The following is a 16,147-nucleotide window of genomic DNA, read 5'->3' as shown; positions in this document are numbered from 1 at the left end:
TTCCTTTGTGGTTTCAAGTAGACCCTGGCTACTGTACTAGGGATGGTTCATCTCCTTCCAGAGATTCAGCTGTCTATTCTTTTTCTTTTTCTTTTAAGTTTCACACTAGCCCAGGCTGACCTAATTCACTATGTAGTCTCAGGGTGGCCTTGAACTCACTGCAATCCTACCTCTGCTTCTCAAGTGCTGGGATTAAAGGCGTGCTCCTCCATACCTGGCTCTTAGCTGCCTATTCTTGTCTTGTTGATAGATTTTGGTTGTCTTCCGTTCTCACTGCTTTCAACATGAACTTTAGAAGACAACACCAGATAATTGGGTACAAGGGGCCCAAGCTGGTACCTGGCTCCAACCAGGTGCATCCTAAGTGGAAGTGGCTTGCCTTTGGGGCCCCACATTGGGCACCGCAACTGTCCACACACAAGACACAGCTCTCACCTCAAAGGAGGTAAGAGGTAGTTCATTTTGGAGCCAAATATAAGTGATCACGGCCTGGAAACACAGATTTAGGTTACCCGGAATTCTATGTTCTCTGGTTTTTAAAATTTTTATTTATTTGAGAGAAACAGAGAAGCAGAGAGAGAGAGAGAGAGAGAGAGAGAGAGAGAGGGAGAGAGAGAATGGGAGGCACCAGGCCTTTAGCTGCTGCAAATGAACTCCAGATGCATGCACCACCTTGCACATCTGGCTTATGTGGGTTCTGGGTAATAATAGAACCTGAGTCCTTAGGCTTTGCAGACAAATGCCTTAACTGCTAAGCCATCTCTCCAGCCCTTGTCCAGTACTTTTTCGCACTATTCCAAACTACCTCACGCAAATGAGAACATACCTATAAGGTTCATTCAGAAACAATTTCTTTGACTGAAGTAATATATCTTGGACTAATTTTGTCTTAGGCATATAGTAGGCACATGAGGTCTGTAGAACTGAAGAGCACATAGGGACTTATTACAATTCCTAGTTAAAAATAACTACATATACTTAGTAAATAACTATGATTTAACTCCATTTTGATTGACATATTTTAATGCTAATAAATAATGAAAATAATAAAAATATAAAATAATAATGTCAAAAAAGAGTGAGATACAGGAGGGAGGGAGAGCCAGCGAGAGCGAATAAATAGGCTGGCCAGGGCCTCTTGCCCTTGCAAACACACACGTGCCACTTTGCGCATCTGGCTTCACGTGGGTGGTGGGGAATCCAACCAGGACTATCAGGGTTTGCAAGAAAGTGCCTTTAACCGCTGAGCCATTTCTCCAGCCCTTGATAAAAATATGATAAACGAGCTATTTTCTCTTAGTGGAAATTTAAGGACAACTTCCATTACTTTTAAGCTGTTTTGACCTGGGGCCTAGCACATCATGCTCTCACGCTGCTCCCTCCGCCACTGTGTGATTTATTCCTTCCTTTTTAGACTGGCGCAAATCACCCTTTACGAAACAAACTTTTGACTCAACAGCCCCTGCGCGCTTCTGCAGTCAGGCAGCCGCAGTCCCGCATACCGAGGCTGTTTCCACGAGAGACCACCAAACTAGGCTCCAGGCCTGCCTTGGCTGCCAGCCGCTCAGCCCAGGATCGCAATGTTGGAGGCCAGGAGGAGACGGAGCCCCACTCAGCTCCCACCCTCCAAGCCAACAGCCTCCAATCGCATTCCTTGGTGAGTGTCTGCCGCCCGTGATTGGGTAGAAAGAGCGCGCAAGGGCGGAGCGCGAGACTTGTCCGTCACGTGCGGTCGCCGGGTCTCCGAGGGGGCGGGGCCCGCGAGCTGCTGCGCCTGCGTGCTGGGCGTCCTGGGGAGCCGCCGCCGCCGCCGCAGTGTTAGGGTGAAGAATTCCGAGTCTCTGTGCCAGCCGCGGTAACAATGAAGCAGAGTTCCAACGTGCCGGCTTTCCTCAGCAAGCTGTGGACGCTGGTGGAGGAGACGCACACCAACGAGTTCATCACCTGGAGCCAGGTACGCCGGGCCGTCCAGCCGAGCGGCGCGGCCTGCGTCCCGGCGCGCAGCCTCCACCTCGCGGGGACCGGGTATTGTGTCGCCGGGCCGGCGGGGGAGGGGCCGTCACGGCCGGGGTCGGCGTCGGGGTGCCGGGGGCGGGGCGGCGGGACTGACTTGCACACTCATGCTCGGCTGGAGTGCGCGGGCCCATGTGTGACCGCGCCGGGCTTCACCGGGCCTTGGCCAGTTACCCGCAGACACCCGGCCGTGGCTTTCCATCCTCCCAGGAAAAGTGCTAGCGCCCCGTGCTCAGTAATTCAGTGAGGACTTAAACTTAACTCGCTGTTATTCACTAGCAGAGTAGTTTGATTAGTTGGATCGTAACTCTGCTCCTAAAGGATGACCTTAAGCCCCTTGTCTTGCCTGCCGTAAGTTACACTGGCCTGAAGATGGATGCGTTGCCTAGGTGACCGAGACACCGAGTTCCGCTTGTAAAGGTTCTAAGCCGAGTTTACATCAGTAGTGCCTTTGCTTTGGTATACAGACTGTTGGAATCATATTATGAAGGGAATTGAAAATTAAAGTCCTCTTGTAAATGATCCGAGATATTTCTAAGTGTACAGGTCTTGAGAAAAGTAAGGGAAAACTGTTACTATATCACCTGTTATGTGCCAAGTAAATGTTGCCTCACCCTCCTTCTGTGTCCCTTTTTGGATTATACTAATTCAGTTTTAGTTACTTTTTAACAGGGAGCAGCCGCTTCACGTGGAATACCTGAAATTTAACTACCACTGTATTTTGCCTTGTATTAGTGTCATTCCTGAGAGTTTTTGGCTTTTCAAGGTAAGGTCTTGCTCTAGCCCAGGCTGATCTGGAATTCACTCTATTCTCATGCTGGCCTTGAACTCTCATGGATCCTCCTACCTCTGCCACTTGAGTGCTGGCATTAAAGGTATATGCCACCTCGCCTGGCTAGGTTTTTTTTCCTTATTTTTTGATTTTGGAGGTAGGGTCTTGTTCTAGCCCAGGCTGACCTGGAATTTACTATGTAAATCTCAGGCTGGCCTTGCTATCTTGCTACCTCTGCCTCCCAAGGGCTGGGATTAAAAGTGTGTGCCACCACAGACCGGCCATTTGTTAGTTTTTAAAATTTCCTTTTAGGATTTTTATTTTTCTTGTGATCAGTATTGTCAACTGTTTTTTTTCCCCCTGCCTCACCAGCAGGTTGTATGTGTAATAAGCATTTGATGAATTCACTACACTTGTGTGAGGAAGAGTGAAAATAAGAAAGCCAACCACCAGCATGTCCTTAAAATAAACAGATGTCTCATGCTTTTCATCAGTCAGAAGGATTAGAAGTTGACAAGGCTGGCTGGGCACAGGCTGGTAGCCATTTAGAAATTGGATTGAGATACTCTTCCCTACCCAGGCTGAATTTATCATACCCCTGTGGCTTACAGAACCCTACTGCCTAAAAATAGTAATAAATGTATTAGTAATTGGTCTTAGTTAAAGGGTATTCTGTCAGTGGTGGGTCAGAATATTTTAATAGTATTCTTTCAGGACAGTGTGAAATATGGAGAATTTCAGACTTGTGCATAGATACATGATTATATGAATGTTAAACCAAGTAAGCCAGTTAATTATTTTTGTTTATCCCACTATTAAGTCTCAGCTTGTGTTTTAAGTACCCATTTCTAATGCATTGATAGGACAGATTATAAACTCGTTGAGGTCAGTGCTTAGTGTTTGATGAATAACGGAAATCTCTGTAGGATTCCATGGGCGTGTGCAGAATGATGCAGTTACATTTGAGAAGAATCATAGGAGTCATCTGGTTTAGGCTGAAGTTCTTCTGTGGTTGAGATTGCCAGACTTCCTCAGCCTAGAGTACTTACATGTAAAAGTACAGGGAGCCAAGGTTGGAGATGAGACTTCATAGGTTTCTGGACTCCAAGATCAATCTGCACCAACATTCATATATAGATTGGCATCACTTTTTTGAGTTTATATCAAAATGTTACCTTCCAGGATAATGGGTGGCTCTGGAGAATTGTTGGCTAAAGCTAATCCGAGTCTCTTTGGACAGATTCCTGTCATTTTTACTCCCACAGATTTTCTAAAAGCTGTGACATGCAGAAAGAAAAAAAATTCAACTGAAATTACATGGAAAACCAAAATAAGTTACGCTCATATCTTAAAAGTTGTTATTTATGGTTGTTTCTAGTGTCCTTTGAACTTACATTGAACTGCTGAGGCAATTTACCATTTCCATTGAATGAAAATCATATTGAGGCCTTTTAGAAGCAGCAGATGTTCTGGGTATGAGGCAGTATTTTATGAACATTTTCCCCCACTGTCAGTCAAGGAGAGAAAATGCTTGTCACCTGCATTCTGTAAAGCTTGACTTACTAGTCCCATGGGTTTACATACCTTTACTTTTCCTTGAAATTTGTAATGTGGCAAAATAGAAAAAATAAAATAATATCTTCATCTTTATTAACTACAAAACTATATTCTGAACTCTCACAATTATACAAAATTTGTTACTGAATCAAAATTATAGAAAGGGCTTTAGATCTTGAATGCCTTTTAAGAAAACAGTGTATATATTTCAGTTTTTCATTCCCCCCAAAAAGATTGCCTTATGTTTTCTTTTTTAAACATTTCCCATAGCTTCAAATTTTTATATAGTTGTCTTGGGGTTGTATGTCTGTCATTGGTAAGTAATCAATTGCCAAAAATCAATAAGAGACAGGACTTTTATACATACAATATAATCTTAGAGGGAAAAAACTGGAGAAACATATTCAATGAAGAAATTATGGAGGTTAAATAGAAATTTTTGCCATTTAATAATGAAGGTCAGTTTTTATTGTTGCTGAGATTTGAAAATCAAGGTATATTGAAAGGAAGCAGTATAAAAGAAGGAAGGAACTAGAAAGGATTGCTTTCTCAGTATTGCCTTGTTAGTTCTTCAGCATGTTTTAGAAGATTGAGTGATTTCTAATAAGGACCTTATTCCCATTTGTTCCACTCTTTTGTGCCCTTTGTGGTCTCCACTATTTTCCTCCCAAATGACCAGAAGAATCAAGAAATTGGACTGAGATGTAGAAAACCTGAATTTTCTAGCTGTTTTGGGTGAATTCAAGCTGTGGGCTCTTATACTTTTCAGCCAGCAAACATTTTCTTGTTTCAGTATTCCAAAAGGAAACAAAGTCCACAAGTTTAGCATGTGAAGTCCAATTTATATGGGCTTGCAGAACACTTGAGAGATTCATTGGCAGTGATTTTTTTTCTTTTTATTAAATGGAAAGAAAGCTAAAGACACAGTTGAAATAGTTGTTGGACATTAAGAATGGTTGTAAACCAGGCATGGTGGTGTATGCCTTTAATCCCAGCACTTGGGAGGCAGAGATAGGAGGATCATCATGAATTCAAGGCCACCCTGAGACTACATAGTGAATTCCAAGTCAGTCTGGGAGAGAGTGAAACCCTACCTTAAGCCAAAAACAAGAAAAAAAAAGAATGGTTATAGACTGGTGGTTAAAATAACAAATTTCCCCTGGGTGGGGGAGGGGGACAAAAGAGAGTTGTGGGTTGGGAATGTGAACAAAGAACAGTATGTTCATGTGAAAGTTCTGATTAAAAATGTTAAAAAATTATAAATTTTTGTTCTGCATACTGTTTTTCAAGTAGTGAGGCTTAATGTATTAGAGTCTTTTGCGGGACATGGTGGTACACGCCTTTAATCCCAGCACTTGGGAGGCAGAGGTAGAAGATTGCTGTGAGTTCAAAGCCACCCTGAAACTACATAGTTATTTCCAGGTCAGCCTGTGCTAGAATAAGATCCTACCCAGAAAAACCAAAAAAGAAAAAAAAAAAAGAAACTTTGAGCCCTCTATAAGAATGGTCAGAAAGTTTAATTGCACAGTCCCAGTTGTTACTACTCTTTGGAAGCTTGCCAGCATTTGTAGGCAGTGTTGGTGAAGGTGCCAGTCCTCTGCCCCAGTCAGTAGTGACTTTCTGTCCTGTACAATGATTAGGAAGAAGAAAAGATTCTGTGTTGTATTCCTTGAGCCTCATATGTTCATGGCAACACTATATAATATTTGCATTTAAAAGGTTATTTGCTAATTTTGGAGTTGGAGGAATACCATAGCAGAGGCACAGTATGGTAGGAGTAAATGAAGGGTATATGAGAGAGAGTACATACAACAACAAGAAATTTTGGTTGGATACAATCCAAGACTTGAAAATTTTAAAATACATTTTCATGCATTTGGCCAGGATTTCAATTAGTAAACTAGCCATAGATACTTGTCTTGGATCAGTGTGCTAGGTATTAAGAATTCATTTAGTAGTCAATCAGAGTACCTGCCTTCATGGAGCTTACAAAGTCTGGAGAACGCTGGTCAACACAAAGTAAGTAAACACAATAATATTCCACATAGTGAGCAGGTGTACCATAAAAGAAATAAATGCTAGTCTGGAGGATAGCTCAGTGGGTAAAGTGCTTTCCTTGTGAGCAGGGCCTGAGTTCAGTCCCCAGATGCCACTTAAAATGCCAGGTGTGGTACACACGTGGAATCCTAGTGCTGGAGAGGCAGATGTGGAATCACTGGGTATTACTGCCTACCTGGTCTAGCTGAAACAGTGTGCCTTAGACTCCTCAAAGAGTAAGGTAGAGCCTGATTTGGGAAAATACTCAGTGTTGACCTCTGGTTACTACCACATGCAGACATACATGCACTTGCGTGCATGCACACACATCCCTCCCCATAAACATGGATAAAAGCTTGCACACGACACATATGCATGCACCCAATAACAACAATAACAGAAAGAAACGAAAGAATACAGGGATAGTTACAAGGAACAGTCACTATTAGTAGGACTGAGATAAGACTACACAAGTAAAAACCCTTCCCTTTAGGCCAAGAGGCAGAACTGGAGAAATATGGTTACATATCACTGAATGGCTGAGAAGTTACTGACACCACCCACAGTGTTGGAGTTTACTAGAAATTCATCCTTAAAACTCTAGGGCAAGAGCTGACAAACTACTTAGAGTCTGTACATCTGCCTTACAACTAAAATTTAATTAGAACCCAGTCATGACCAGTCATTTTATTATGACTACTACTGTTTTGTGGTAGTGGGAACTGAAACCCAGTCTTCAAGCATGCTAGGTAAGCACTCTACCACTGAGCCACCCCAACCCGCACTCTATGCCCAATATTTTTATTATAGGAGCTGGGGAGATGGCTTAGCAGTAAAACTGGCTTGCAAAGCCTGGGTTCAATTCATGAGTACCCACATAAGGGCAAATACACAAAGTAATACATGCATTTGGTGTTTGTTTGAAGTAGCAGGTGACCCTGGCACACCCATATTCTCTTTTCCAGTAAATAAATATGTTTTTAAAAATACTGTATATAGGGCTGGAGAGATGGCTTGGCAGTTAAGCGCTTGCCTGTGAAGCCTAAGGACCCCGGTTCGAGGCTCGGTTCCCCAGGACTCACGTTAGCCAGATGCACAAGAGGGCACATCCATCTGGAGTTCGTTTGCAGTGGCTGGAGGCCCTGGCACATCCATTCTCTCTCTCTCTTGCTCTCCCTCCCTCCCTCTCTCTCTCTCTCTCTCTCTCCCTCTCTCTTTCTCTCTCTGTCACTCTCAAATAAATAAGAATGAACAACAACAACAACTTTAAAAAATACTGTATATTGCCCATGGCTGCTTTCTTGCTACAAAGTTAAACCATTAACTTAGGATCACCATACCTAAAATGGAACTCACTGCAATCCCCCGCTTCCCCAGTGCTGGGATTAAAGATGTGTGCTGACACGCTGGGCTTAAGTCTTCATCTGGCTTTAAAAAATATGTATTTATTTACTTGAGAGAGAGACAGACAGGTACAGAATGGGTGTGCTGGGGCATCTAGCCACTGCAAACTAACTCCAGACACAGGTGCCACCTTATACATTTGGTTTTACATGGATACTGAGGAACTGAGTCTGGGTCCTTTGGCTTTGCAGGCAAGTGCCTTAATAACTAAACCACCTCTCCAGCCCTTTATCTGGATTTTTAAAAAATTATTTATTTATTTATTTGAGAGCGACAGACACAGAGAGAAAGACAGATAGAGGGAGAGAGAATGGGCGCGCCAGGGCTTCCAGCCTCTGCAAACGAACTCCAGACGCGTGCGCCCCCTTGTGCATCTGGCTAACGTGGGACCTGGGGAACCGAGCCTCGAACCGGGGTCCTTAGGCTTCACAGGCAAGCGCTTAACCGCTAAGCCATCTCTCCAGCCCCCCTTTATCTGGATTTTGAGAAGAAAAATGTCAACCTTTAGTGTGTCCTAAAATACTATTATGTTAATGGAAAAAAATAGTTCTTGTTTTTTTTCATAATTTTTGTTAAAATGACTCATGCTGCAGAAGAGGTGACAGAGTTAGAGGATGGATTGGTAAGGGGGACAGGAAGTAAAGAGAGGAGGATGATTATGGACAGTATATTATATACATGAAAATTGTAAGTAAAAATGTTTCAAAATGACTCATTATGGGATATAGCTCAGTGGTAAAGCTTACCTGGCATGCTCAAGACCCTGAATCCATTCTCAGCATGCCTACCCCCATGCACTTAAGGATGTAAGAATTGAGGAAGGGCGGAAGGAAGTGTGTATATGAATAAATGACACAGATTGGCCCTAGGAACAGGGTGAGCCCATTTGCTGATATTAGAAGATTGGAGAAGCTGAGCACATGTCTTTAATCCCAACATTGGAGGCAGAAGTAGGAAGATCACTGTGAGTTTGAGGCCAGCCTGGGACTTCAGAGTGAGTTCCAGATTAGCCTGGGCTAGAGTGAGCCTGAGAGGGGAGGGCGGAGGGATGGAGACGTGGTTGGGGATTGTGTATAAATTTGAAATTAAAAGTGAATCACTATTCCTATAGGCCTTTTACGTATTCCTACTCTGAAATGCTTGGAATAACTAGTCAAGTCCATATAAATATTTCAAAATGTGGGAAGAACCTACAATACTTTTTACCCAAGCGGTTTGGAGAAGGGATTTAAAACTTGCTTCATAGCTGGGCATGGTGACACATGCCTTTAATCCCAGCACTCAGGAGCAGAGGTAGGATTGCTGTGAGTTTGAAGCCACCCTGAGACTACATAATGAATTCCAGGTCAGCCTGGGCTACAGCAATACCCTACCTCAAAAAAAAAAAAAATTAAGCTGGGCGTGGTGTCACATGCCTTTATTCCCTAGCACTTGGGAGGCTGAGGTAGGAGGACTACCTAGAATTCCAGGTCACCTTGAGACTACCTAATAAATTCCAGGTCAGCCTGGACTGAAGTGAGATACTACTTCAAAAAAACCAAAGGAGGGCTGGAGAGATGGATTAGCTATTAAGTGCTTGCCTTTGAAGCCTGAGGATCCTGGTTTGAAGCTCCATTCTCCAGGACCCAGATGCACAAGGGGGCGCACGTGTCTGGAGTTTATTTGCAGTGGCTGGAGGCCCTGGCACACACACGTGCTCTCTCTCTCACTGCCTCTTTCTCTGTCTCTGTCGCTTTCAAATAAATAAATAAAATTAAAAAAATACTAAAGGAAAAATTTGTTTCACTACCTAATTATAAAAGGGCCAGGGACATGCACTGTTAGGAAGAACAGTACTATTTATTTTATTTATTTATTTATTTATTTGGTTTTCCAAGGTAGGGTCTTGCTCTAGCCCAGGCTGGCCTAAAATTCACTCTCTATTATTAGGGTGGCCTCAAACTCATGACAATACTCTTACCTTTGAAGTGCTGGGATTAAAGGTGTGCTACCACACCTAGATGAACAATACTATTTCTGAATAGTTTGATTGACTTCCATTCCTCTATGATATACAAGTGGCATCTTTGAATGGTGATTTGGGATGGCTTTGGCATTCAGGGTCCTTTGGAACTTGTGAGTGGTTGAGTCATGGGACTGAATGAAATCATCTGGAAAGGAAGACTAAAGGAACCAAAAGATGAGGTATTCCAGTAAGTTAGAGACTGAAGACATACAAAAGCCAGCAAAGTAGGCACAGAAGAGAGAGAGGAAGAAAAGCAAGGGATGAAGTCATAGAAGTTAATGGAAAAAAAAAAGGTTTACATGCTGTTACATGTATTTTTGTATATTTTGGTGTGTGTGTGTGTGTGTATGTATGTATGTGTGCATATATATACACACACACATACACACACACACACACACACACATATATATGGGCATTTTATATATAAATTACAAGAAAATAAGGTGTGTGTAAATTGTTTTCCAAAGAGATCAAATCAGCTATTAGCCATGTTAATTCACCTTGTTTTCAAAGGGAATGTCATTCTCTTTTTCTACCAATGTGGTGATACAAGAGATCTCAAGTTTTTGCTTTGATTTGTATTTTCTTGTTTAATAAAGTGCCTAATATTTGAATATAGAAGCATTTCTTCATTTCTGTCATAAAAGTCATTTTAAGTTGAGAGACAGGTTAGTGTATTGCCTGGTTTAAGTAGAATTAACAACTTTACAGTACTATATTTGTCATCCTTATATCCATCTATTTTAACATTTTATTGAAGGTCTTATATAATTTTAAACCTCTTGTATTATTAGGATCTTTTGTTGTATTGTACTGTGGGATTGTCTTCTACTACATATCCTAAGATGACAAAAATAGTTTTCCTTCTCTATGTCTTGAATCCATATGTAATGAGGGCACTATTTTACTGTTTTTCACTTACTTAGCTGTTCAGCACCTTTATTGAGTAGTTTAATCCTCCTTTCTAACTGATTTCTATTGCCACTTATATAACTGTTAACACTATTTAGCTCCATAATATTTTTCATCTTTCCAAACTGAAACTTCCTGTTAGATGATATCTGCCTCTCATCCTAATGCCTCGCAGTCACCATTCATTCTTTATGAAAATGACTCTGCTAGATAGTTCATCTAAGTGGAATCATACAGTACTTGTTCTTTTGTGACAGTACTTATCCATTGTGTTATAACATGTACCAAATTTCTTCCTGTGTCAGTGTGAATATTTCATTGTAAGTGTATGTTGCTTATTCATTCATTCATTCTTTTTTTTTTTTTTTTTTTTGGTTTTTTGAGGTAGGGTCTCACTCTAGCTCAGGCTTACCTGGAGTTCACTCTAGTCTCAGGGGCAGCCTCTAACTCTCAGCGATCGATCCTCCTACCTCTGCCTCCCAAGTGCTGGGATTAAAGGCGTGCGCCACCACGCCCGGCTTCCTTTCACTTTTTAAATTTTTTGTAATTTTTTTATTTTTATTTATTTGATAGTGACAGAGAGAGAAAGAGGCAGATAGGGAGAGAAGAGAGAGAATGGGCGTGCCAGAGCCTCCAGCCACTGCAAACGAACTCCAGACGCTTGCGGCCTCTTGTGCATCTGGCTAATGTGAGACCTGGGGAATCGAGCCTCCAACCGGGATCCTTAGGCTTCACAGGCAAGCGCTTAACCGCTAAGCCATTTCTCCAGCCCATTGCTTTCACTTTTTGACTATTGTTACTGTGGCTGTTGGGCACTAATACCTGAGTTCTTACCCTCCATGGTTTTTGAATGTATACATAGAATTGGAACTGCTGTACCACACATTCTGTGTTTAATTGCTTTGAGGAACTTCTTGCCATTAGCTGCATTATTTTATATCTCACAAGTAATTTACAGTTCACATGTTCACCAATACTAACTTGGAAAGTTTTTTTTTTTTTTTTTTTTTTTTTTTTTTTTTGAGGGAAGGTCTTGTTCTAGCCTAGGCTGACCTGGAATTTACTGTGTGATTTCAGAGTGGTCTTGAACTGTGATTCTCCTACCTCCACCTCCCAAGTGCTGGGATTAAAGCGGTACACCCCCATGCCCAACAATTTTTGATAATAGTCATTGTAAATGGCTATGAAGTGATACCTTATAGTTTGATTTTTCATTTCCCTAATGATTGGTCAGTATTGCATAGAAGCTGTTGACTATTTGTTTATCTCTTGAGAAGTACCTTTGCCCAGTGTTTTAAAATTTATTTATTATTAACAACTTCCATGATTGTAAACAATATCCCATGGTAATGCCCTCCCTCTACCCACTTTCCCCTTTGAAACTCCATTCTCCATCATATACCCTCCCCCTCTCAGTAAGTCTCTCTTTTATTTTGGTGTCATGATCTTTTCCTCCTATTGTGATGGTCTTGTGTAGGTAGTGTCAGTGAGGTCATGGATATCCAGGCCATTTTGTGTCTGGAGGAGCTCATTGTAAGGAGTCCTACCCTTCCTTTGGCTCTTCCATTCTTTCTGCCACCTCTTCCGCAGTGGACTCTGTTTGCTCAGTTTTTAATTGGATTATTTTTTGATTTTTTAGGATATATATATATATACATATATATATATATATATATGTATGTATGTATATATGTAGTATTAATATGTGATTTACACATCTTCTTTCCCATTCTGTGGGTTTCCTTTCACTCTAGTGTTGTGGGCACATACTTCTAATTTTGCTTTTGTTATTTGTATTTTAGTGTTATGTTCAAGTAATCATTGCCACATCCAGAGGCATGAAGCTTTTCCTCTTAAGATTGAGGTTTAAATACTAATGTGTTAATGTGTTTAGGTGTTTGATCCATTGTGTGTTAGTTTTTGTGTATGGTGTTAGGTAAGGGCCTAGCTTCATTGTTTGACATTGAGTATTTCATTTTCCCAGCACCATTTATTGAAAAAGTGCCTTTTCCTTCTTAAATAGTCATGGCACTCTTGTTACAACCCTTTGACAGGCTTTATTACTAAGCTCTGTTTTTTCCATTGATCCATACATTTTTTTTCATGTCAGTTTTGATTATTGTATTTTTGTTAGGTTTCAAATTGTTTTTATTTTTCTATGGAAAAACAGTAGTAACTTTTAATACTTATCTAGAAACCTGTGGTGAAGGACTGTAATTTCAGCTACTTGAGGGTAGAGGCAGGAAGATCACAATTTTAGGTCTGCTGGAGTTAAAATAAGTTCAAAGCCAGTCTAGGCATATTAATTGAGATTCTGTCTCAAAAAGTAAATAGAGATACCCAGCGTGGTGGCACACACCTTTAATCAATCCCAGCACTTGGGAGGCAGAAGTAGGAGGATCACCATGAGTTTGAGGCCACCCTGAGACTACAGAGTGAATTCCCGGTCAGCCTGGGCTGCAGTGAGCCTCTACCTTGAAAAACCATAATGAATAAATAAATAAATAGTAAATAGAACTTGCCTATCATGTGCTAATTCTTAAGTTCAACCCCTACTACTAAGATCTTCCCCATTAGCTATGTAATCTTATAACCAGATACCTTAAATTCTTTTGTTTTTCAGTGTACTATACTAAAATCAAATTATATATCTGTTACAGTGATAAAGTGCTGCCTTCTCAAAACTTGTTTTTGTTTAGTTTTAAAGCAAATGAAAATGTTGGCTGCATACTAGGTCTTCTTCCTTTATCTAATGGAAATTCTTCTATGTTACTGGAGTATATTAGTTTTTAGTTGGAAGTTGACATAAAAAAAAAGTAACTTTTTCTTATTTTTTTTGTTTTGAGGTGGGCTCACTTAGCCCAGGCTGACATGGAATTCACTATGTAGTCATTTGGTGGCCTCGAATTCATGGTGATCCTCCTACCTCTATGTGCGCCATCACGCCCAGCTTACAAAAACATAACTTTTAGTTTAACACTAAATTGCAACTTTTTTTTTTGTTGCCATTATCAAGGAGAAAACATTGTTCTGAGAATGGTGAAAGGACTTCCCAGAGCAGATTTGGATTCATACATATGACTGTGTGTCAGGATCTTAACTACATTTATCTGTATTTTTCAGAATGGGCAAAGTTTTCTGGTCCTAGATGAACAAAGATTTGCAAAAGAAATTCTTCCCAAATACTTCAAGCATAATAACATGGCTAGCTTTGTGAGACAACTGAATATGTGTGAGTATGACCAGCAGTTTGTTTGTAGTACTGTTATCAGCCATGGTTTAAACCATCTTTTCATTAGAATAGTAAATGAAAATATATACAAAAATTATTAACTTTTGACTTAATAATAGCTATGTAAATTTTGAATATTTATTATATGTTTATTATATATATTATAATGTTTTGAATGTTGTTTTTGAATATAATCAGATGGCTTCCGTAAAGTTGTACATATTGACTCTGGAATAATAAAGCAGGAAAGAGATGGCCCTGTTGAGTTCCAGCATCCTTACTTCAAACAAGGCCAGGATGACTTGTTGGAGAACATTAAAAGGAAGGTACGCTATTGTTAATGTATATTACCTGGGGTATAGACTTGCAGTATGAATTTTATTTTAGCTATTGCATTTAAGAGTGTACAGAAAAGGCTGGACATGTTGTATCCACCTGTAATTGCAGCTCTCAGGAAGCTGAGATTGTCACCACAGGCAATTCCAGGCTATCTTAGTTTATATAATTCCAATCCAGCCTGAGTGAGACCCTGTCTCGGAAATCAATGACAAATCAAAATGTTTAAAGTACAGTGTTCTTTGTTGAGATGAATTAGACTAAGAAAGCCTTACTTATCCCCCACACCCACCAACTGCCTTAAAGCTCCCTTATCCTGAGGGTGCAATCTTCCTATTCTGATGGAGGAGGAAGAGCCATTCATTGCAATGGGAAAGCTTATTCCCTAAGTTAGCTGAGAAAAAAATCAACTTCAGCCAGAATACAAGCTTCTTGGAGAACTTTTTCTACACTGTAGTTCACAGTTGTAAATCTAGTACCCCAAATCAGTTCCTTGTACATGGTAGGCACTAGTTTTTGAATGCAAGCTATCTTCTGCTGAAATAAGTATTTTTACTTCAGTGTGGGTAGGAAGGGCTGAGGATAAGTGGCAGAGCAGTTGAGTAGCATGCAGAAGGCCCTGGGTTTGATCCCTATTACTGAGACAGAGAGAGAAACAAAGAAAAGCAAGGGGAGCAGAAGGGAGGTGTAGGCAGGCATATAGCTCAGTAATAGAGTGTTTCCTTAGTTTGCATGGGGATTCAGTCCTCAGCATTGCAAAACAAATAGTGTATAGACCATGGAAGAAAATGATATACTATGTAACTGTTACTGTATAAATCTAGTTAAATGTACAATGTAGTAATAAAGAGCCTTAGAGAAATTATAGGGAGTTTGACAGAAGAAATAAAAAATAAAAAGACCCTAAGATACTCATCCCATTGTAGCACGATGGCTCACTTCTAAGTTGGTTGGGAAATGAACAAAAAAAAGGAAAAATAAAACTGTTGTCCCTCACTATCTTTTACATTGAGTAGTGCAGTTTAGTCTTTCCCTGAAACTTCAACTGGGCCTTCTGGAACTGTAGCCCACTTCCCGAACAGGCTTCAGGAACCTTTTACATAGGAAACTTGGACTCACAGTCATGGTGATTTAGTATGTACTTAATTTTCTAAATTTGTATATTTTAAGGTTTCATCTTCAAAACCAGAAGAAAATAAAATTCGCCAGGAAGATTTAACAAAAATTATAACTAGTGCTCAGAAGGTTCAAATAAAACAAGAAACGATTGAGTCCAGGCTTTCAGAACTGAAAAGGTAATGTATTATTTCCAAATACAATCCTAATTCGGCGTTTAGGTTGTGTGTATGTTGGGGTTTTGAGATTGACTGATGTAATATGGCAGTCAGAAGAACAGAAATAGACATGAAGCTTATCTTATAAAACAAATTTTTTAAGTTAGTCGAGGAAATACAATTTTAGTTAGGTTGATTTTTATATGATAATCACACACAAATGAGGGCACACACAAAAATCCTACATGTTAACCATATTTTTAAAAATATTTTGTTTATTAAAGAGAGAGAGAGAGGCAGATAGAATGGATGCGCCAGAGCCTTTAGCCACTGCAAACAAACTCCAGAAGCATGCGCCCCTTGTGCATCTGGCTTACATGGGTCCTGGGGAATCGAACCAGGGTCCGAAGGCTTCACAGACACAGACAAACTCAGAAATCTTCATGAAGAGTAACTGTATTTTGATTCCTTCTTTAAATAAATTTTAAGCTTCCCCATTTTGCATATCTTATATACCTAGTTATGTTAATTGTACTTATCTGTATTTAGCTGTTCTTTGACCCAGTTCTTTGGATCTCAGAAGGAAATTGATCATTGAATCT

The 16,147-nt window shown here is 40.4% G+C and overlaps 1 protein-coding gene across 2 annotated transcripts in view; it reads left to right on the top strand.

The window, feature by feature from the left end:
- Nucleotides 1-1,786: 1,786 nt before the first annotated feature.
- Nucleotides 1,787-16,147, top strand: part of Hsf2 (heat shock transcription factor 2) — a 34,175-nt gene continuing 19,814 nt past the window's right edge. For both annotated transcript variants that reach the window (XM_004651234.2, XM_045159770.1), the window contains exons 1-4: nt 1,787-1,954; nt 13,827-13,935; nt 14,134-14,261; nt 15,442-15,566. In XM_004651234.2, coding sequence (XP_004651291.1) covers nt 1,862-1,954; nt 13,827-13,935; nt 14,134-14,261; nt 15,442-15,566 — 455 coding nt within the window. In that variant the 5' untranslated portion in view covers nt 1,787-1,861. The remainder of the gene's footprint in view (nt 1,955-13,826; nt 13,936-14,133; nt 14,262-15,441; nt 15,567-16,147) is intronic.

Source organism: Jaculus jaculus, chromosome 9 (assembly GCF_020740685.1).
Source record: "Jaculus jaculus isolate mJacJac1 chromosome 9, mJacJac1.mat.Y.cur, whole genome shotgun sequence".
Lineage (NCBI taxonomy): Eukaryota > Metazoa > Chordata > Mammalia > Rodentia > Dipodidae > Jaculus > Jaculus jaculus.
This window is presented reverse-complemented; position numbering and strand designations above follow the sequence as displayed.